The sequence below is a fragment of the Erpetoichthys calabaricus genome, chromosome 9 (genome assembly GCF_900747795.2).
Source record: "Erpetoichthys calabaricus chromosome 9, fErpCal1.3, whole genome shotgun sequence".
Lineage (NCBI taxonomy): Eukaryota > Metazoa > Chordata > Cladistia > Polypteriformes > Polypteridae > Erpetoichthys > Erpetoichthys calabaricus.
Window position 1 is genome coordinate 183,557,849 of NC_041402.2, and position 21,625 is coordinate 183,579,473.

General features: G+C 43.8%; 2 protein-coding genes across 3 annotated transcripts in view; both read right to left on the reverse strand.

The window, feature by feature from the left end:
- The window catches only part of ak8 (adenylate kinase 8), a 175,881-nt gene that overhangs the window by 91,141 nt on the left and 63,115 nt on the right, over window positions 1-21,625 (reverse strand). For both annotated transcript variants that reach the window (XM_051931801.1, XM_028808573.2), the window contains exons 7-9: window positions 10,271-10,352; window positions 7,120-7,191; window positions 1,390-1,590 (exon numbers count right to left, since the gene is read on the reverse strand). In XM_051931801.1, the coding sequence (XP_051787761.1) occupies window positions 1,390-1,590; window positions 7,120-7,191; window positions 10,271-10,352 (355 nt within the window). The remainder of the gene's footprint in view (window positions 1-1,389; window positions 1,591-7,119; window positions 7,192-10,270; window positions 10,353-21,625) is intronic.
- Window positions 1-21,625, reverse strand: part of LOC114656939 (hamartin-like) — a 180,543-nt gene that overhangs the window by 48,534 nt on the left and 110,384 nt on the right. The window lies entirely within an intron of this gene.

Consider the following 21,625-nt stretch of genomic DNA (forward strand, 5'->3'; position numbering starts at 1 on the left):
AGGGGATGGCTTGCTGGGAAAAAAAGAAAAAAAGGAGGGGAACTGCAAAACAATTTGGGATAAAGATGGAGGGGAGGGAGAGGGTGGGCATCGTGTAGAGCCGGACATGAAAACAAGGATGATGTGATAAAATCTACGAGCTGTTACTCGTTTATCACGTGAGGCCGGATAGCTCCACGCCATTCGCCAATTCCAGTCTATAGAGTTCGGAATAACTTTATGCTGTCAGTGGAAAGCGACCGCAAATGGAGATTACGGTGCATGGAAGCTTGGCTTATCACATACAGCATCATGGAGACTCAACTGATTGAGGAGGTAAGGAATGCCAATGGAATATTTGAATATATACATATATTTTATGCTTTCATTTTCTGGTGGTGTTTTTTGCCCCATTGTCTCCATTGTAAAGTGTCAGTGTGGGCAGGATACTTTAAAAATATATTTTTAATATATATATACTGTGGCGGACAGCCGGGATGCACCTTCGCTATACGTTCAGGGGGAGCAGCCATGGACTGTGCAATACCTCCCCCAGGACGCTAGATGGCAGCACTCCTAGGTTGCGACGGCAGCCATTTTTGCACCAGTATGCTCTCCAGACATGAGTGATTAGGTGGCGATGTGGTGAGAGAGATAGCCAATTAGAGACAAGGGATGATTAGGGGGCCAGAATGACAAGGTCATGGTGGGCAATTTAGTCTGGACATCAGGATACCCCCTACTCTTTGCAAAGGATGCCCAGGGATCTTTTATGACCACAGAGTGTAAGAACATCAGTTTTATGTCTCACCCGAAGGACGGTGCCGTGTTTACAGTAGGCTGTCCCTGTCACTTCAGTGTGGCACTGGGATCCACATTCAGACCACAGGGTAAGCGCCCCCTGCTGGCCTCACCAGCACCTCTTCCAGCAGCCACCTAAGATTTTCCTGGTTGGTCTCCCATTCAAGTAGATGACCTCTTCCAAAGTGCACGTGGTACGGCTGTTAGATATTGTGTCTGTGTAGCTGTGTCTGGCGCTTGGGACGCTGCTGTGCCCCCTGGTGGCCACACTGTATAAAGTGAAGACTCCTTAAAAGATTTTGATTACAATTTTGATTGCGTTGTTACAAGGTAAAATGATGACATGGATTAAATAAATTAAAACACAAACTAAAAGTTCTAATCAAAATATAAAAAAAATTAACGCTCGCTGGTTTTTTCCATTTGCATACCCCACTGTGAGAGTCCTCAATCTAAAACTAAGCGTCAGTAAATGCTATGTTTGCCAGCTTTGAGAAGTGCTTCGTGTATTCAAACTGTAAAAGTCGTCATATTACAAAATCAAAACTTGATTGACTGACACAACGTGGCAACGCGGAGACACACAGGACATTCATCAAGTTCTCCCACCTTGTGAGCAGACATCGACGCATGGCTGGTCAGCATTGAAGACTTTGTGGATGTAGTGGTAGGTGTTTTCCAGGGCTTGGTTGTTTCTTCGATACTCTAGTAGTTTGTTGGCCGTCTCTTCCTCGGAGATTCCCGGAGGCTCAACAAGTCTGCCCTGCACCTCCTCGTTACTAGGCCAGTCGAACGTTGTATGGTACACAGCTATGGAGGACAAAAGGCAACGTAAGCAGGGAAACAGAATGTGACACTTCTGTGAAATATCGTTCTTTAAACCTCTACACTTGTTGGAGAAAGGAAGAGGCCATTCAACTTGGAAAATAACAGTAAGGTCACCGACTTTTATTTCTCTTCACAGAATCTTCTTTTAGATGAATCAGCCGCAATCGAGGAGTTATCTTTGACTCTAGCATGTCATTTAAAGCGCACATTACAATGTTGTCCAAAACAGGTTTCTTCCATCTTAAAAATGTTAGGAAATTAAGGCGCTTTCTATATAAACAGGAATCTGAGAAATTAATTTGTGCATTTATTTCTAGTAGGATTGACTACTGCAATGTGGTGTTCACTGGATGTTCAAACTGTTCTCTATACAGCCTCCAGTTAATCTAAAATGCGGCTGCAAGAATTATTACAAGAACAAGAAAATACGAACACATAACTCCAGTTCTTAAATCCTTACACTGGCTCCCGGTTAAGTTTAGGGCAGATTTCAAAATCCTCCTTTTAACATATAAAGCATTAAATGGCCGAGGTCCGGCTTACTTGTCTGAACTTATCATGACTTACAAACCTGAGCGCACATTAAGATCTCAAGATGCCGGTCTGCTTATGATTCCGAGGATTAATAAAATAACAATGGGAGGTCGAGCTTTTAGTTACAGGGCCCCTAAACTGTGGAGTGGTCTGCCTGCTACTGTAAGAGATGCCCCTTCGGTCTCAGCTTTTTAAATCCCGGCTGAAGACTCACTGCTTCAGTTTAGCACACCCTGACTAGAGCTGCTGATTAACTGTACAGACTGCATCTTTGTTGTTAGTCATTAGCACTAACACATAAGTGACATGATAGTTAGAATTGGATACTAACCCTCACCTATTCTGTTTCTCTTCTCGGTACTCAAATGTGGTACTTGGTGCCCACGGCCCACCTGCCAAGTTGTTTTGCCTGCCTAAGGTAAAGTCATCCCTGATGGAGGGTCACAGGAATCATAGGAAAGAGGGGTCCTTTCATCGGATTGGCTGGCCCAGCACTGTTTCAGCTGTGGAATGGCCAACTGGGGGAGACAGCTTGATGGATGAGGTCTCCAGGACTCTAAACAAATCCAAATCTTATTATGTGATATCATCGACTCTTAAATTCTACTCTGTACTTCTAAAATTTTTATTTTTATACTGTATTGAGGATTTGTTCTGTTCTGTGTATTGTATTGTATTGTATTGATCCCTTCTTTTGACACTCACTGCACGCCCAACCTTTCCCGAGGTTTCTTCCATTTTTTTCCCTACAAGGTTTTTTTTTTTTTTTGGAGTTTTTCCTTGTCTTCAAGGCTGGGGGGCTGTCAAGAGGCAGCACTTCTTGTGTGATTTTGGGCTATACAAAAATAAATTGTATGTTCCGGCCTGTTTTCAGCAGGAGTAAACCATCGAAGCTCATTAATTTATAAGGCACTTTACATTAGCAGTAAACCTCAAAGTGTATCATTTTAAACAAAGGCAAAGCAAGATAAAAACAGAGATAAAACAACAATAATTCTAGCATTCTTGTTAATAAGCTTTCCTAAATAGAAAAGTCTTTAGCTGTTTTTTAAAACAGCCCACAATCTGTTGTGTTCTCAGACTCTCTGGTAGAACATTCCAGAGCCGTGGAGCAGCGGCTGCAAAGGCTCGGTCTCCCATTGTATGAAGTTTGGTCACAGGGGTGCAAAGGCAATAGGTATTTGTAAAACGGAGGTTTCTTGTAGTGGATTGTAATATAAGGAGTTCTTTAAGATATTGTGGAGCATTTCCATGGATACACTGGTGAGTAAACAAACAGAGTTTGTATTCGATATGGAGATGGATAGGGAGCCAATGAAGTGACCGAAGGATTGGTGAGATATGTTCATATTTCCACAGCCTCATCAGGATTCTTGCAGCACCATTTTGAATTTGTTGGATCTTTTGAAGGCTCTTGTTGGTTATCCCGATGAGGAGTGCATTACAATAGTCCAGTCCGGATAAGACAAAGGCATGAACCAGCTCTTCAGCATCACAGAAGGAGAGGTAGGGACGGAGTTTGGCTGCGTTTCAGAGATGAAGGTGATGGACACGTGCATCAAATGACAGATGGGAGTCTAACTTGACACCCAAATTTGTAACAGAAGGGGAGAGGGTAACGGTATGGTCAGAAATACAATTTACAGAGGAACAAAGTTGAATTGATGGGGTGGTGCCAATTAAAACAGCTTCAGTTTTGGTTCTGTTCAGCGTGAGGAAGTTCTTGGACATCCAGACCTCAATCTCATCCAAGCAAGAGGAAAATTTATTGTTAATGTGTGATGTTTTGTTGTAAGCAATCAAACTCTGTTTTGGGTAGCATTAATTTAAAGTACATAATATTAGAATATTAATTACTAATAATATTTGTTAACACATATTAACACGTATTATACACATGAAATCACCTTCTAGTCTCTCAAATGGAGCTGCCCCATTTCAAAAAGTAAAGAAACCATTAAACAAACAGAAATAACAATAATAACAATAATAACAACAGATTAAAAAAAACCTCCACACAGCCAAATTCTTCCTGATTGTAATCTTCCAAAGATTCGATGTCAAGATTTTGATGAATCTCGACATTTCAGACCTCCCTGAGTCCAAAAATACCATTTTTGGAAATATGTCTCTGTGAGTGTGCGTGTGTCTGTGGGTGTGTATAAACACGATAACTTGAGTACGCTTTCACTTACGTCAACCAAATTTGCATCCACGTATTGGGTACAAAACGTAGATTTCTATCAATGTTTGGGCTATTTCCGTTAACCAGAAGTGGCATTTTACCTTTTAATTCATGCAGCTGCAGAATCCAATTTATTCAACTTTACTTTTATAATAATTGCTCAATATATTATTAATTTGATTTGATTTGTTGTTAATGGTTCTTTAATGAACTGCTCAAAAAAAATTAAAGGAACACTTTGAAAACACAGCGGATCTCAATGGGAAAAAACATCCTGCTGCCTATCTCTACTGATATGGACTGATATGGTGATGTGTTAGGAATGAAAGGATGTCAGCCATGTCTTTTGATGGAAATGAAGATGATCAACCTACAGAGGGCTGAATTCAGACACCCTGAAAATCAAAGTGAAAAAATGAGGCGGCAGGCAGGTGAGTCCATTTGGCTGAAATTTCATTGCAGATACTCCAAATCGTACTCAGTAGTTTGTATGCGCTCCTAATGAGATGATGGATGGTGTCCTGGGGGATCTCCTCCCAGATCTGGAGCAGGGCATCACTGAGCTCCTGGGCAGTCTAGAGGTGCAACCTGGCGGCGTTGCATGAACCAAAACATAATGTCACAAAGGTGTTCTATTGGATTGAGGTCAGGCGGGTGAGCGTGGGGGCCAGTCAGTTGTATCAATTCCTTCACCCTCCAGGAACTGCCTGCACACTTTTGCCACGAGGCTGGGCATTGTCGTGCACCAGGAGGAACCGAGGAGTCACTGCGCCAGCATAGGGTCTGACATTGGGTCCAAGGATTTCATCCTGATACCTAATGGCAGTCAAGGTGCCGTTGTCTAGCCTGTAGAGGTCTGTGCGTCCCTCTATGGATATGCATCCCAAGACCATCACTGACCCACCACCAAACCAGTCATGCTGAATGATGTTACAGGCAGCATAACGTTCACCACGGCTTCTCCAGACCCTTTCGCGTCTGTCACATGTGCTCAGGGTGAACCGGCTATCATCTGTGAAAAGCACAGGGCGCTAGTGGTGGACCTGCCAATTCTGATATTCTATGGCAAATGCCAATTGAGCTCCACAGTGCCGGGCAGTGAGCACAGGGCCCACAGGCCACCCTCATGAAGTCTGTTTCTGATTGTTTGGTCAGAGACATTCACACCAGTGGCCTGCCTGCTGGAGGTCATTTTGTAGGCTCTGGCAGCGCTCATCCTGTTCCTCGTTGCTCAAAGGAGCAGATACTGGTGGGTCCTGCTGATGGGTTAAAGACCTTCTACGAGGGGCCCTGTCCAGCTCTCCTAGAGGAACTGCCTGTCTCCTGGAATCTCCTCCATGCCCTTGAGATTGTGCTGGGATGCACAGCAAACCTTCTGGCAATGCCACGTATTGATGAAGTTGGACTAGCCGTGCCACTTCTGTTGGGTCCAGGTATCGCCTGATGCTGCCAGTAGTGACGCTGACCGTAGCAAAATGAGTGAAAAAACAGATGAGGAGGGAAAAATGTCAGTGGCCTCCCTCCACCTGTTAAACCATTCATTCCTGTTTTGGGGGTCGTCTTATTGTTGCCCCTCTAGTGCACCTCTTGTTAATTTCATGAACACCAAAGCAGCTGAAATGGATTAACAAGCCCCTCTGCTACTTGACTGACCAGATCAATAGCCCACAAGTGTCATTGACTTGATGTTCTGCTCTCATTAAAAAGGGGTCCTTTCATATTTTTTTTTTTGTTTTTTCTGACCTCATCACCGGACTTATCCTTAGTGACTTGTATTAGGACACTCTATAGAAGGATGCTATGCTTTCATCCATCCATCCATCCATTATCCAACCCGCTATATCCTAACTACAGGGTCACGGGGGTCTGCTGGAGCCAATCCCAGCCAGCACAGGGCGCTAGGCAGGAAACAAACCCCAGACACACACACATATGGGACAATTTAGCATCGCCAATGCACCTAACCTGCATGTCTTTGGACTGTGGGAGTAAACCCACGCAGACATGGGGAGAACATGCAAACTCCAGGACCCAGGACGTGAACCCAGGTCTCTAAACTGCGAGACAGCAGCGCTACCCACTGCGCCACTGTGCTGCCCTGCTATTCTTTCACTTGATATATTTATCTGATTTTTATGATCAGTTAGATTAATTTGTTTTTTATTTTCCTTTGTTATTTACTCTTTAATATTATTGCCTAAACTTATTTGTTTCTTGTACTTTCGCTTTGATGTCTCGTGAAGCATTTTCAGTGCCACTCTTTGTATGAAAATGTACCAAGAAATAAAGGTTGTTGTTGATTTGAGTCACTTCAGCCTGGTAATGTGAACGTAGCCATAGAGAGAAACCACAGAATCGGAAACCAAAACACTTGAGAAGGAATACGCGCTTCACTTGAGTTTTTATCCAAATCACGGATACCGACAGAGTCTTTGTGCCAAATTTAAAGGGTCACGCCAATGATGCATGGCACGGTGTCATGCGGCAGTGTGAATAATTAATCATTACATTCAGGAGACACAGAAACACAGAATGGTGGCAGAGAAAAAGCAGCCACGATACCCATGAAAAATATAGTGCACAATCCATAACATGCTAATCCATTTTAGATATATGTAGCACTTTTAACAACAAAGAATAACCAGCATGCACTGAGCAAGGCCAGTCAAATCCATGAAGCTCCAGATGGGAAGCAGCAAATTCCAGGCAAGAAAAGTCGATGGCCGAAAATAGGAAAGAGAAAAGGGAGACAAGAGGCAAGAATATCACACGGCAGTGGTGCATTTGCTTACCTCCCGTCTCAGGGTCTACTCGCTTGCCCAGGTTTCGTTCTATAAGGACAGCATCTGGAGCCTCCAGGAACACTGAAGACGACAGGACAACATAACATAAGTACAGTAGATGCAGAGAGAAAAACAGAAACACTTCAAGAATGGCACACAGCTCTCAAATGGTCAAAGTTCTGCTCCAGGAGATCTTGTCATATTTATAGTCATACTAGGGGGTCAAGTCCCCCCTGGTACCTTCGGCGCCCAACCCTCCCCTGGCACCTTTGGCGCCCAACCCCCAGTTGCAGCCAGAATGTTAGTAAAATCTGTAAATGTACAAAGAAAAATGATTATTTATAGGAATCAAAATCACAAAATTCTGTAAATATATAAAAGAAAAATTAATTATCATTTAACGGAGTAAAAATCATGAAATGAGAATAAAATATTTACCCTCTTACTGATTGGAGTATTCCTGTTAAACTGAGGTCCACTATGCTCGATGAGTATTTATAGGAGATTAAATAAACGATCTGTTCATTTTAACTGACATTCTTACCGATAAAAGAAAAAGGACTCATTTAAATAACAGGAAAAATCACTAAAGTGGCATACAATGGGTCATCGTAACTCGACCTTCAGCTAATTATCCATCCATCCATCATCCATCCCACTATACCCGAACTACAGGGTCACTGGGGTCTGCTGGAGCCAATCCCAGCCATCACAGGGCGTAAGGCAGGAAAAACCCCGGGCAGGGCGCCAGCCCACCGCAGGTCACACACGGGACAATTTAGGATCACCAATGCCCCTAACCTGCATGTCTTTGGACTGTGGGAGGAAACCCATGCAGACACAGGGAGAACATGCAAACTCCACGCAGGGAGGACCCAGGAAGCAAACCCGGGTCTCCTAACTGTGAGGCAGCAGCACTACCCACTGCGCCACCGTGCCACCCAGCTAACTAAACCACCTAACTACAAACATTGGTGTTATGAATAGATCCTTTTTTTAATAGTTTGTTCCTGTGAAAGAAAGTTTACTTGATCAAAAGTAAAAATCACGACTTTCTTGATATTAAAAACCACAACTTTCTTAATAATAAAAACCACAACTTTCTTGATATTTCAGTTTATCATTTAAAAACGGAATAAGAATCTGAAAATCTAACAAAATCACATTAAAGTTCGAGAAATTCTGAAAAGAATGATATCAAACATATATATGTAGATTTTAAAATAAGCCCGATTTAAAGCGTGACAAAAAAACGTCACATAAAATCGTTGCACTTTGAGGCTTAGGATTTAATAAATATATAGAGTAGATTATTATGATTTTATAAATATATAGAGTAGATTAGTTAACTTTTCCATCCCTCTAAAGGGTGTACTTCCTTGTCCATGTTTAAGAAGGAGGAAAACAAGTGGGTGACATATGAACCTGGTGGTAGAAGCAGCACAGCGTCCCATTTGTCGGCGATGATCACTGATTGGGCACGTTTGAAAACGAGAACATGGAAAACGTGGCAGAGCTGCAGGAGCTCATTAGTCAGAAGCATGAAGAAAACGGAGGGGAAGGACGTACTGAGGCTGAAGCAAAAGGGGTGGTGGAAGAGAGGGAATGAAGTGTCCGAAGATTTAGGGGTGAAAGACAAATGGGAAACGATGAACGATCTCAGGACAAAGTCTGTGGGTGGACCACTGAGATGCAAAGAAACGTGCTGGTGGAATGGTGAGGTGCAGACGGCAATGGAGGAAAACGGGAGACGCCATAAGGAATGGCAAAACAACAAACAAAGGCAGAAGGTGACAGGGTGACACATAAGGAAGCAACGCAGACGAGGAGCAAGAAACCAAGAGACGGAAGTTTAGAAAACGAGCTCCAGAATGAGGAGGGGAACAGGAGGGTGGAGAGGATCACAAAGGCAGTGGCAGGATGAAGAGCAGCAGGTGTGAACAGAATTAGGGATGCTCTGATCAGGTTTTTTAAGGCCAATGCTGATCATTGATTCTGATTTTTTCTTTATCCATTTAAAAAACTTTGGTTTGGTGGAAACGAGAATAGAAGGCAAGGTACGTTTAAAATCTAGTCGATAATGCCAATGAGCAGCATAGAATAGACTGAAACTACTGGCTTGCTATACTCTTCCAGTTGCGATTCACTAAACTGCATACAGTGGAACCTCGGCTCACGAACGTCTCGGACCACGTACAAATCAGGTTACAACCAAAACGTTCACCAAACTTTTGCATCTGTTCACGACCACACACTCGGGTCATGAACAAGCCAGTTTCCCTTCCGGTTCGTACGCGCCGATGATTTCCGCACGTGTTCAGTCTCTCCCTGTACACTGTTCTCGGTCCGACGTGCGTACATTCGCTGTGAACTCTTGGTGCTCTATTTCGTGTGCTTTTGCATTAATTTTGCAATTAACCATGGCCTCTAAGCAAATGAAGAGTGATAGTGTTGGTGAGAAGAAAGGTTTGAAGAAAACTGAAATCGAATTAAAGAAAGAAATTATTGAAAAGTATAATAAAACTTGGATAAAAACTGCTTCTGAACCCGTTTGTGTGGGCCTGAACCGTTCTAGAAGGCCTGTTAAGTCGGCAGAAACTCAAACATACAGTCGCGAGGGTGAAATGGATCTTTAATAACGTGAAGTGCCCTCCTCTAGCAGCGTGATCTGGAAATGTCCCTCTGATCTTCTGCGTTGTTGTAATAACCCACTGAAGAGCTGCGCTACGGTAGGTTACTCAGCTTTCTATAGCCCACCAGCAGAAGTTGACCGGCAACATCTGGGGAAAGTTTACTCTCCTCAGCCGCCCCAAAATACTAAAGACATTTCTGTGCTTTTCTTACTATTATGATACAGAATGTGCTCCGTTTAACATATTGAGATGTAAATTCCGGTGAACAAAACCTGAAAGTCTGATCTCTCCTCTCATATTCACCTTCTGATCTCACAGACAAGTATCTTCTGCACACAGCAAAATCAGATTCATTGGTCTTGCTGTTCCAGTACTTTTGGAGGGGACTGTAAGCACCAGATGTGGACACAGTCGGTTTAACACTTTGGGGAGTCACAGCTGAAGACTAAATAATGCAGCCACATTGTTAGCAGCCCTCAATCTCCCAGAGTTCCCTGCGGTCCCGTATCGGTGGCATACATACATACCCACATGTTCGGGGGAGATTCCCTTCTCCTGTAACAAGAGAGCCTGCTCACGGGTCTTTGGAAATCCTTCCAGCAGCCAGCCCTACAAACAAAAGAGAGAACACTTCAGAGAGGAACGACGAAGGAAGATTAAGATCACAAACACGCAGACCTGGGAATGGGGTGTTCCTTCAAAATGCAGAAGGGTCTGTGTTTGCAGCAGCCAAACATGACAAGGGAGACGTGGCTACCCCTAAAACTGAAGTTGAAAAAAAAAAAAAAAAAGGAGGAATGGCAGCACACCCACCACTGAAAAGGCCCGCTCACGCCAGTTCTTCCGAATATATAAATTGTGACATTAAAAGAATATTAGAACTCGGCCTGGACTCAAAAACAAATTTAGGCTCATCTTTGGTGAGATATTCTATATCAGCACCCACCCATAGTGCCATACCATTTGTTAATTGCCCTTTTCTTGCCATTATCACTGGAATATTGCCCAAGTAGTGTAGTGCCACAGTCTGTGCCAACTCTGCTTTAAGACAGACAGAGGGGTTTTTAAAGGAATCAACACAAGTTGGGACACCTGTGGAAATTGTTTCCTTCAACTTGCAAGACTTAAGTAACTTTAATTGCTGCAGACCTTCTGTAGGTTGTCACCTATTTGTTGTTCAATGCAGAAGGCCCATTCGTAATATTTTGAAATTTCCTTTATTCTATTATTTGCTATTCTAAACTTTAAATTTGCAACCAGTCGTCCTGTCCCTGCAGCTGAAAAACACCCCCACAGCATGATGATGCCACCGCCATGCTTACCTGTGGGGACTGTATTGGACAAGTGATGAGCAGTGCCTGGTTGTCTCCACACATACCTCAGTGCAAGACACATGACAGCCCGCATGGAGTTTGCTAAAAGACACCTGAAGGACTCTGAGATGGTGAGAAATAAGATTCTCTGGTCTGATGAGACCAAGATAGAACATTTTGGCCTTAATTCTAAGCGGTATGTGTGGAGACAACCAGGCACTGCTCATCACTTGTCCAATACAGTCCCCACAGTGAAGCATGGCGGTGGCAGCATCATGCTGTGGTGGTGTTTTTCAGCTGCAGGGACAGGACGACTGGTTGCAATCGAGGGAAAGATGAATGCGGCCAAGTACAGGGATATCCTGGACAAAAACCTTCTCCAGAGTGCTAAGGACCTCAGACTGGGCCGAAGGTTTACCTTCCAACAAGACAATGACCCTAAGCACACAGCTAAAATAACGAAGGAGTGGCTTCACAACAACTCTGTGACTGTTCTTGAATGGCCCAGCCAGAGCCCTGACTTAAACCCAATTGAGCATCTCTGGAGAGACCTAAAAATGTCTGTCCACCAACGTTTACCATCCAACCTGACAGAACTGGAGAGGATCTGCAAGGAGGAACGGCAGAGGATCCCCAAATCCAGGTGTGAAAAACTTGTTGCATCTTTCCCAAGAAGACTCATGGCTGTATTAGCTCAAAAGGGCGCTTCTACCAAATACTGAGCAAAGGGTCTGAATACTTAGGACCATGTGATATTTCAGTTTCTCTTTTTTAATAAATCTGCAACAATTTCAAAAATTCTTTTTTTTGTCTGTCAATATGGGGTGCTGTGTGTACATTAATGAGGAAAAAAATTAATTTAAATGATTTTAGCAAATGGCTGCAATATGACAAAGAGTGAAAAATTGAAGGGGGTCTGAATACTTTCCGTACCCACTGTAAATATTTTGAGATGCGATTAAATCAGAGGTGTCACACACATACACTCCTCAACCGGAAATAGAGTATAAGGTATCCCTACAATGAATTAAATGAATGAAAAGATTCGAGGCACTTAAAACGGGTAGATGGAAAGAATCGATTCAGTAAATGAAATTGAAATGTCCATCACTACCCCAGTCAGGGAAAAAGCTCTGGCTGAAATCTAACATGTGTGTGTATGTGTGTGTGTGTGTGTGTACGTGTGTGTGTGTGTGCGGTAAAAGTTACTTTAAGTGGTTACAATGCTCTAAAAACGGCCAGTGTCTCTTGTAAAAATACTTTTTCAAAAATCATCTCCCCGCAATTATCACTTGAACAGTTTGTCAGTATGCTGTGATGAGGCATGCTGGGTTATAAAAAGTGTACGGTCATTACCCAAAAGGCTTTGCTTTCAAAAATCCCATGCAGTTAAATGAATTTTAATACCCGTTAGGGTGTGGAAAATCCCGGAGGAAATACATGTGGATGTGAAAACAACACAAACACAGACCGACGTCCACCCAGGAAACAACGCAGCGCAGCCCACCAGCGCACAGTCGATACGGGCCGACGTACAGACAGGTAAATACATTTTACACAAAGAAAAACGGCTACAAGGGGAGACCAAGAGAAGACAAACAGACATTTTACACACTAAGCTCAGGTTCCTCGACACCACTTCGGGATTTGTTAAATATATAAATTTCACTTTGCCTTAATGCAGAAAATGAACAATTAAAGTGTTTTCTGATGTGAACTGGGAGATTATTGCCTTTTGAAGCACAAGGCGCAAAGAGGGTTAAGTAAGTGAAAACAGTGAAGATGCTTCTGACTCGGCGCTCCCTATCCCCAATTCTCACTGTTAGGCATAAAAAGAAAAGAAGAAAGAAAATATTATGCATAACATTCATTAGCTACAAATAAAAGAAATTCCCTCTAATAGTCCCCTAAATCCCAAAGCTTAGAGCGCAATGGAGCAAGAAAATAAAAAACGAGAAAAGAAACCATCTCCCTGAAGTGCTTGTTAAGGCCAACTTATTATTGCAATGAATATCTTAAAAAAATAAAATAAACATTTATAGATCTAAGTATTGTCAGAGGAGTTGCCACTTCCGTCTTCAGATTCGAGGGTCTGTTTGAAATGTTTCTTTGTTTTCGCTTTGATCTTTAACTTTTAACCTTTACAAAGTTTACCTGAACCCCTAGTAGGAAGTGAGGCACTGCACACGACCTCAAGCTGCTTCTCGTAAGTGAGCCCCATAATCTGCGATGCCCTGCATTGTGCCCGGGTCCAAACGCACAAAAACAGACTCAACTTACTGTATGTGGCTAAACATGTCGGTGGAGCTGGAGCAGAAGTTGATATACAGTTAGGTCCATAAATATTTGGACAGACAACTTTTTTCTCATTTTGGTTTTGTACATTACCACAATGAATTTTAAATGAAACAACTCCGATGCAGTTGAAGTGCAGACTTTCAGCTTTAATTCAGTGGGGTGAACAAAAAGATTGCATAAAAATGTGAGGCAACTAAAGCATTTTTGGAACACAATCCCTTCATTTCAGGGGCTCAAAAGTAATTGGACAAATGAAATAACTGGAAATCAAATGTTCATTTCTAATACTTGGTTGAAAACCCTTTGCTGGCAATGACAGCCTGAAGTCTTGAACTCCTGGACATCACCAGATGTTGGGTTTCCTCCTTTTGAATGCTCTGCCAGGCCTTTCAGTTGCTGTTTGTTTGTGGGCCTTTCTGTCTGAAGTTTAGTCTTCAACAAGTGAAATGCCTGCTCAGTTGGGTTAAGATCAGGTGACTGACTTGGCCATTCAAGAATTTTCCACTTCTTTGCTTTAATAAACTCCTGGGTCACTTTGGCTGTATGTTTTGGGTCATTGTCCATCTCTATCATGAATCAATTTCACTGCATTTAGCTGGATTTGAGCAGACAGTATGTCCTCTGAACACCTCAGAATTCATTCGGCTGCTTCTGTCCTGTGTCACATCATCAATAAACACGAGTGTCCCAGTGCCACTGGCAGCCATGCACGCCCAAGCCATCACACTGCCTCCCTCCACCGTGTTTTACAGATGATGTGTTATGCTTTGGATAATGAGCTGTTCCACGCCTTCTCCACACTTTTTTCTTGCCATCATTCTGGTAGAGGTTGATCTTGGTTTCATCTGTCCAAAGAATGTTTTTCCAGAACTCTGCTGGCTTTTTGAGATGTTCTTTAGCAAAGTCCAATCTAGCCTTTCTGTTCTTGAGGCTTATGAGTGGCTTGCACCTTGCAGTGCACCCTCTGTATTTACTTTCATGCAGTCTTCTCTTTATGGTAGACTTGGATATCGATACGCCTGCCCCCTGGAGAGTGTTGTTCACGTGGTTGGCTGTTGTGAAGGGGTTTCTCTTCACCATGGAAATGATTCTGCGATCATCCACCACTGTTGTCTTCCGTGGACGTCCAGGTCTTTTTTGTGTTGCTGAGTTCACCAGTGCTTGCTTTCTTTCTCAGGATGTACCAAACTGTAGATTTTGCCACTCGTAATATTGTAGTAATTTCTCAGATGGGTTTTTTCTGTTTTCGCAGCTTAAGGATGGCTTCTTTCACCCGCATGGAGAGCTCCTTTGACCGCATGTTGTCTGTTCACAACAAAATCTTCCACATGCAAGCACCACACCTCAGATCAACTCCAGGCCTTTTATCTGCTTAATTGATAAGGACATAACGACGGACTTGACCACACCTGCCCATGAAATAGCCTTTGAGTCAATTGTCCAATTACTTTTGAGCCCCTGAAATGAAGGGATTGTGTTTAAAAAAAATGCTTTAGTTGCCTCACATTTTTATGCAATCGTTTTGTTCACCCCACTGAATTAAAGCTGAAAATCTGCACTTCATCTGCATCGGAGTTGTTTCATTTAAAATTCATTGTGGTAATGTACAGAAACAAAATGAGAAAAAAGTTGTCTCTGTCCAAATATTTATGGACCTAACTGTACATGTCCACCATAAGATCGTCCCATGAATGGCTTGGGAGGCAACATGCTGATCACAATGTTGCACATCAGTCACTGAGCACAATGTGGCAGGCAAATAGTAAGTCGGCCTCTGACCACAGCATGGCGGGCAAGTAGCCGGTCACAACTAAGCAGGCAAGGAGCTGAAAACAGGCAAGTGAAAAGCTGACCACAGCTGCTACTCGATGAGTGGAAGGCCAACACGAGGTCACCAAATGAGCGGCTATACTGCCCGCTGTTAAGCCACACAAGCAAGTATGTGTCCTACCTGCTGTCCAGTCACCCTTGCCAGAAGGTAACCTGCCTGCTCTCCAGTCAGAATCCCTGGCATGTGTCCTACCTGCTGTCCAGTCACCCTCACAAAGATGTGCCGTGCCTGTTTTCTGGTCACACTTGCCAAGAGGTGAGGTGTCCTTCCTGCTCTCCACTTGCCCTCGCTGAGAGGTAACCGGTCTGCTGTCCATTCGCCATCCCTGGCATGTGTCCTACCTGCTGTCCAGTCACCTTCACTGTGAGGTGTCCTGTTTTCAGGTCACACTTGCAGAGAGGACCGGCCCCTCTCACCAGAAAGTGTCCCGTTTGCTCCTGCCTTGTCTACCCTGTTGAGGCAAACATTTCATATTTGGTCACCCGGGCTTAAAGCACAAACTTTGTTGTTTGGACCTTTTCTTGTTCTTTTTTTTTGGTGGGGTGGGGGGGAGAAACATGTAGTGGTGTATGGATGCCCCTTAGAGGGGGGGTTATGTCAAGTATCTGGCTGATGTTGTTCGTTTTTTTAGATGTTATTGCTACTTTTCTTCATTTTGAACAATTACTCGTGTCTTTTTATACAATACAATACAATACAATACAGTTTAGTTTTGTAGAGCCCAAAATCACACAAGAAGTGCCACAATGGGCTTTAACAGGCCCTGCCTTTTGAGAGCCGCCCAGCCTCAACTCTCTAAGACGACGAAGAAAAACTCGAGAGACCCCTGTCCAGGTAGGTTGGGTGTGCAGAGGGTGTCAATAAAAGATGGGGGTCCATACAATACAATACACAGAACAGAACACAAGTCATCCTCAATACAATATAATAGTACAATAGAAATATGAGGGGTCTTTAATTATAAACAGGGATTTTTATGCTCTGTTCTTATAAAGAGTACATGCATGTTTAAACTTGTCGTTAGTAGTGCTGGCTGCTCTTTCTCCCCTTCCTGTCAGTTGTAATCAACACGTCGGAGCAGAAGGTACACAATAGTGTTGTACAGCAAATTATTATTACATTATTGACAAATGAAGGAGTCATTCCATCTCAGATTTATTAGAGAGTTAAAAATCAGTTTGAGGAGGTGTCTCTATCAGTTTACAGCAGGGGTCTCCAACCTCCCCCCGGGAGAGCTACATTTACAAAATGAAAATGGCCGAGAGCTACTCCTGTTTTCTAACGTTTATTCTCACAGCTTATTTTAACCCAAACCAACTGAATAAGCTCATTTTGCCGGCACATTTACAAAATGTTGGTGTCCACAACTCACATTTTGCATTAAAACATCACAAAAAAATATTTAGTTCACCTGCAAGTGCATTTTGTATGTCTGTATGCATTTTCTAGTGTATCTCACAGTACTGAGATAAAACATGAATGCTGTCAAAACAAACAATACACAGATATGACTTCTTCATTCTGCGGTGGGCTGGTGCCCTGCCCGGGGTTTGTTTCCTGCCTTTGCGCCCTGTGTTGGCTGGGATTAGCTCCAACAGACCCCCGTGACCCTGTAGTTAGGGTATAACGGGTTGGATAATGGATGGATGGATGGATGGATGGACTTATTCATTTGTCATATGAATATGAATGTCATGAAATTTATTTATTTATATTTGTCATATTGAAGGCAGGCTCTATTGTTGGTATGGAGCTGGACAGTTTGACATCTGTGGCAGAGCGACGGGCGCTCAGTGGGTTCCTATCAATTATGGAGAATCCACTGCATCCACTAAATAGTATCATCTCAAGACAGAAGGGCAGCTTCAGCGACAGACTGCTGTCACCGTCCTGCTCCACTGACAGACTGAGAAGATCGTTCCTCCCCCAAACTATGCGACTCTTCAATTCCACCCGGGGGGGTAAACGTTAACATTTAACATTATACATAGTTATTGTCTGTTTTTTACCTGCATTATTATCAATCTTTAATTTAATATTGTTTATTGCATCAGTATGCTTCTGCTGGAGAATGTGAATTTCCCCTTGGGATTAATAAAGTATCTATCTATTGTCACTGTGTCACTTTATTCACAGGTCCAGTCGCATGTGTGACGTGTTTTTTAGTTCGTCAGATGACTGGCACTGAGGTGTATGGTGGAGTGGAGCCACTCAGGTTCACTCTTATCGAGTCATTTAAATGTTCGTCTGTCAGTCTTGTTCTGAACTTTGGATTTCATGACATTCATGTCAGACTCACAGAGGTATGGAGACCCAAACAGAGCAGACATTTTCAGAGCTGCTTGGTGAAGATTCTTATAGTTATCTGGCTCTACTAAGTTCCAGAAATGCTGAGAATGCTGTTGAGACTTTAACTGCACATTATTTTGAAGGTTTACTAATATATAAAATCCAATGTCTGTCTGTCCGCTTTAAATGAGAGAACTACTTCACGGATTTAGATTGAGTTTTTTTCTATAATTTGCTTGAACATTCTGATTGATTTTGCCACTTCTCTCATTTCACTATGTATCGTAGTTCGCTTGCCGTACCAATTTCATTCATCCATCCATCCATTTTCCAACCCGCTGAATCCGAACACAGGGTCACGGGGGTCTGCTGGAGCCAATCCCAGCCAACACAGGGCACAAGGCAGGAACCAATCCCGGGCAGGGTGCCAACCACCACAGGACACACACACAAACACACCCACACCCCAAGCACACACTAGGGCCAATTTAGAATCGCCAATCCACCTAACCTGCATGTCTTTGGACTGTGGGAGGAAACCGGAGTGCCCGGAGGAAACCCACGCAGACACGGGGAGAACATGCAAACTCAATGCAGGGAGGACCCGGGAAGCGAACCTGGGTCTCCTAACTACGAGGCAGTAGCGCTACCACTGCGCCACCATGCCGCCCGCCGTACCGATTTATTTGCACAAATCCGAGATCCACGCAACGGGCCAGGGGGACGGGCCTTCCTCATTCACTCTTCAGCTTCATGGCGTGCACCTTAACTCCGCTTAGCTAGCGAACGAGAGAACAATTGAATTCGACTTTGTTTGATATTTAAAATAAAGTGCTACTTTAGGTCTCGATGAGTTTGTATGCCATATTGAAAAGAGAGATTGCAATTCAGATTGTGGATTGCGATTTTGTGTTAAAATCAAAGATCGCCCACCACTAATTTTGACTAATCAAGTTTTCAAGTTTACGTAGGATTCATTAGCCCTTTGGCGAGCTACTTGGAAAGGGGTGGCGAGCTACCGGTAGTTCGCGAGCGACGTGTTGGAGACCCCTGGTCTAGAGTGTATGATTGGTGCAAGTCATTCAGAGAGGGACTATCATCTCTTCGGTCCACTTAAGGAATTTTTAGGAGGGAAAAATTTAAGTCGAATGAGGAGGTTACTGACGCTGTGCAAGAATTGGTCAACATGCAGTCAAAAGACTTGCACACTTCTGAGATTAAGAAGCTTCCCGAGCGCTGGAACAAGGGTACTGCAGTGGCCGGAGACTACATAGAAAAATAGTGTGCTAGTCGTTTCATTCTATTCAATTAAATAAAGTGTAGCTCATACATTCCTGTTTATATTTGAACACCCCTCGTATTACAAGTACAGAGCAGAATTCAACAGGAGATGATATCACATGATACGATTTGTGTTACTTCTGTTACTTTTATATGTGACGTTATAATTATGATCCGTTATTTTAAATTTACTGATGTTCCATTTCCTTTGTGGGTGGAACCCCAAGAGGCGGGACCACCATGACATCACCACTCCTGGGCCCCTCCCCAGCTATATTAATGAGTCAGAAGGACCTAGCGAGTGGGAACCATTGTCATTTGTTGGGGTCATCCATCCATCCATCCATCCATCCATCCATTTTCCAACCCGCTGAATCCGAACACAGGGTCACGGGGGTCTGCTGGAGCCAATCCCAGCCAACACAGGGCACAAGGCAGGAAACAATCCCCGGGCAGGGTTGCCAACCCACCGCAGGACACACACACAAACACACCCACATACAAGCACACACTAGGGCCAATTTAGAATCGCCAATCCACCTAACCTGCATGTCTTTGGACTGTGGGAGGAAACCGGAGCGCCCGGAGGAAACCCACGCAGACACGGGGAGAACATGCAAACTCCACGCAGGGAGGACCCGGGAAGCGAACCCAGGTCCCCAGATCTCCCAACTGCGAGGCAGCAGCGCTACCCACTGCGCCACCGTGCCGCCTGTTGGGGTCATTGTATTGTTATTCTGTCTTGGAGTTTCTTGCTCTGTTCAAAGGATTCTGATTTCTGCTGTGTGATTTGGACTTATTTGCTTTAGGATTACCTTTTAGGAAACGTCTTTGTGCCTCTTAAAATTCAAAGAGTTTTTTTGACTTCTTGTTAATGAACCTTATTTTTACAAACATTATTTGCATGCTCCTCTGTGCACAAGCCGAGGTTTACGGTTACCCTCTTCTTGTGGGGCTTTTGTTATACTTTTGAAAGTTTTATGGTTGTTCTTCCAGCTCCTCAATTGTGGACCTACAAAAAAGCCTGAGGCAGGACCGTGGAGCTGGAACTAAACCCAACGAGATGAGGCATTTTTCAGACAGCTAAAAAAGAGACCTGGCCTGGCCAGTGAAGCCTGTTATGAAGGGATTTGGATGTCTCACACCGTATTCCACCTTGGAGGAATCTTCTTGCACACCACCAGTTGTGTCAGTGACTACTGTGCACAAGTCTTGTACTACATCAGCTCTTCACCATAATGCACCACAGAACTTTTTTGCTAGTTGCACATCACAGCATTGCTGGTCGAGTCACCGTGGTGCAAATCAACAACTATACTACTGCTGAGAAGTTGCTGGTGACACTGGGAAAGTTGGTTCATCCCAATGTTGGAAAATTAAACACTGACCCCACCTCATCAAAGGAGGATGACTGGTGGTAAGGAAATAATACTGAACGCTGATCCTTTTTCTTAATCCCCAGTTTACTTCACCAACAGAATCTATATTACTAAATGAAGGTTGTATATATGCAAGGATGCCAGACGCACCGAAAGTGCGTGCAAACTGTGCCTCAGTGCCCCAGAGTTAAACCCTGCGGTTTCCCAGAGTCAGTAGGTGGCACCCAAACAACACAACACAACCTGTAAACTAAACTTCTCGTCACAATACAACCGCTGCCCGAACACGAACACCACCGCATATACAACCTTCGTTTAGTAATGTTTGTATATATGCAAGGATTGCAGAGGCCAGAAGCACCGACAGCACACGTGTGCGCCTCAGCGCCCCAGAGTCAAACCCAGCGGCTTCCCAGAGTCAGTAGGTGGCACCCAAACAACACAACCTGTAAACTAAACTTCACATCACAATACAACCGCCGCCCGAACGTGAACACCACCGCATATACAACCTTCGTTTAGTGATGTTTGTATATATCCAAGGTAGAAGCACCGAAAGCGCACCCGCACTGCGCCTCAGCGCCCCCGAGTCAAACCCAGCGGCTTCCCAGAGTCAGTAGGTGGCGCCCAAACAACACAACACGACCTGTAAACTAAACTTGAGGTGAAGCGTGCACGCCAGGTAGTATATATGCACAGATGCCAGAGGCCACAAGCAAGCCATACACAGTACAACCGCCGCCCGAACACAACCGCACACACCACCACATGTACCACCTTCGTTTAGTAATGTAGCCCTCCAAGCCCGGCTCCGCCGCCATGGTCACTTCTAGCCATAGAAAAACAAAAACGAGATCGCATGGATAAAAACAATAAATGCAGGCGCCTACAACGTGCTTCTGAAACACCAGAACCAGATGAGTCACGGCTCCAAAAATAAAAAAAAAACGCTTTAGTACAAATATATTTATTTAATTAAATAAAAACTTTCCCAGGACGCACCCAGCCTCCATGATTTTTCAGAAAGTGATTGCCATTCATGGATTTGTGATTCTTTCGAGAATCGCGGGTTTGCTGGTACAAAAGATCTCAGGGCTCCAGCAAGTACAGAGCCCTCCATGATGTTTGGGACAAAGACATTTTTTTTTTTCTTGAATTCCACCTCTGCTCCACAATTTAAAATTACAACTCAAACACTTCAGACTTGTGATTAAAGTGCACATTGCGGACTTTCATTTAAGGGGATTTGAGTACATTTTGGTCACACCACACTTTTTCTACCAGGTCCCCACATTTCTATTAAAGCCATTATCATATTTAGTCCTTTGTCGCATGTCCCTCACATGCAGTGGCTGCTTTGAAGTCTGCGATTCACAGACATCACTAGGTGCTGAGGGTCTTCTCAGGTGATGCTCTGCCAAGCCTCTAATCCTGTTTGTTTTGGGGGGCTTGTCCCCTTACGTTTTCTCTTCAGCACATGGAAGGCCTGCT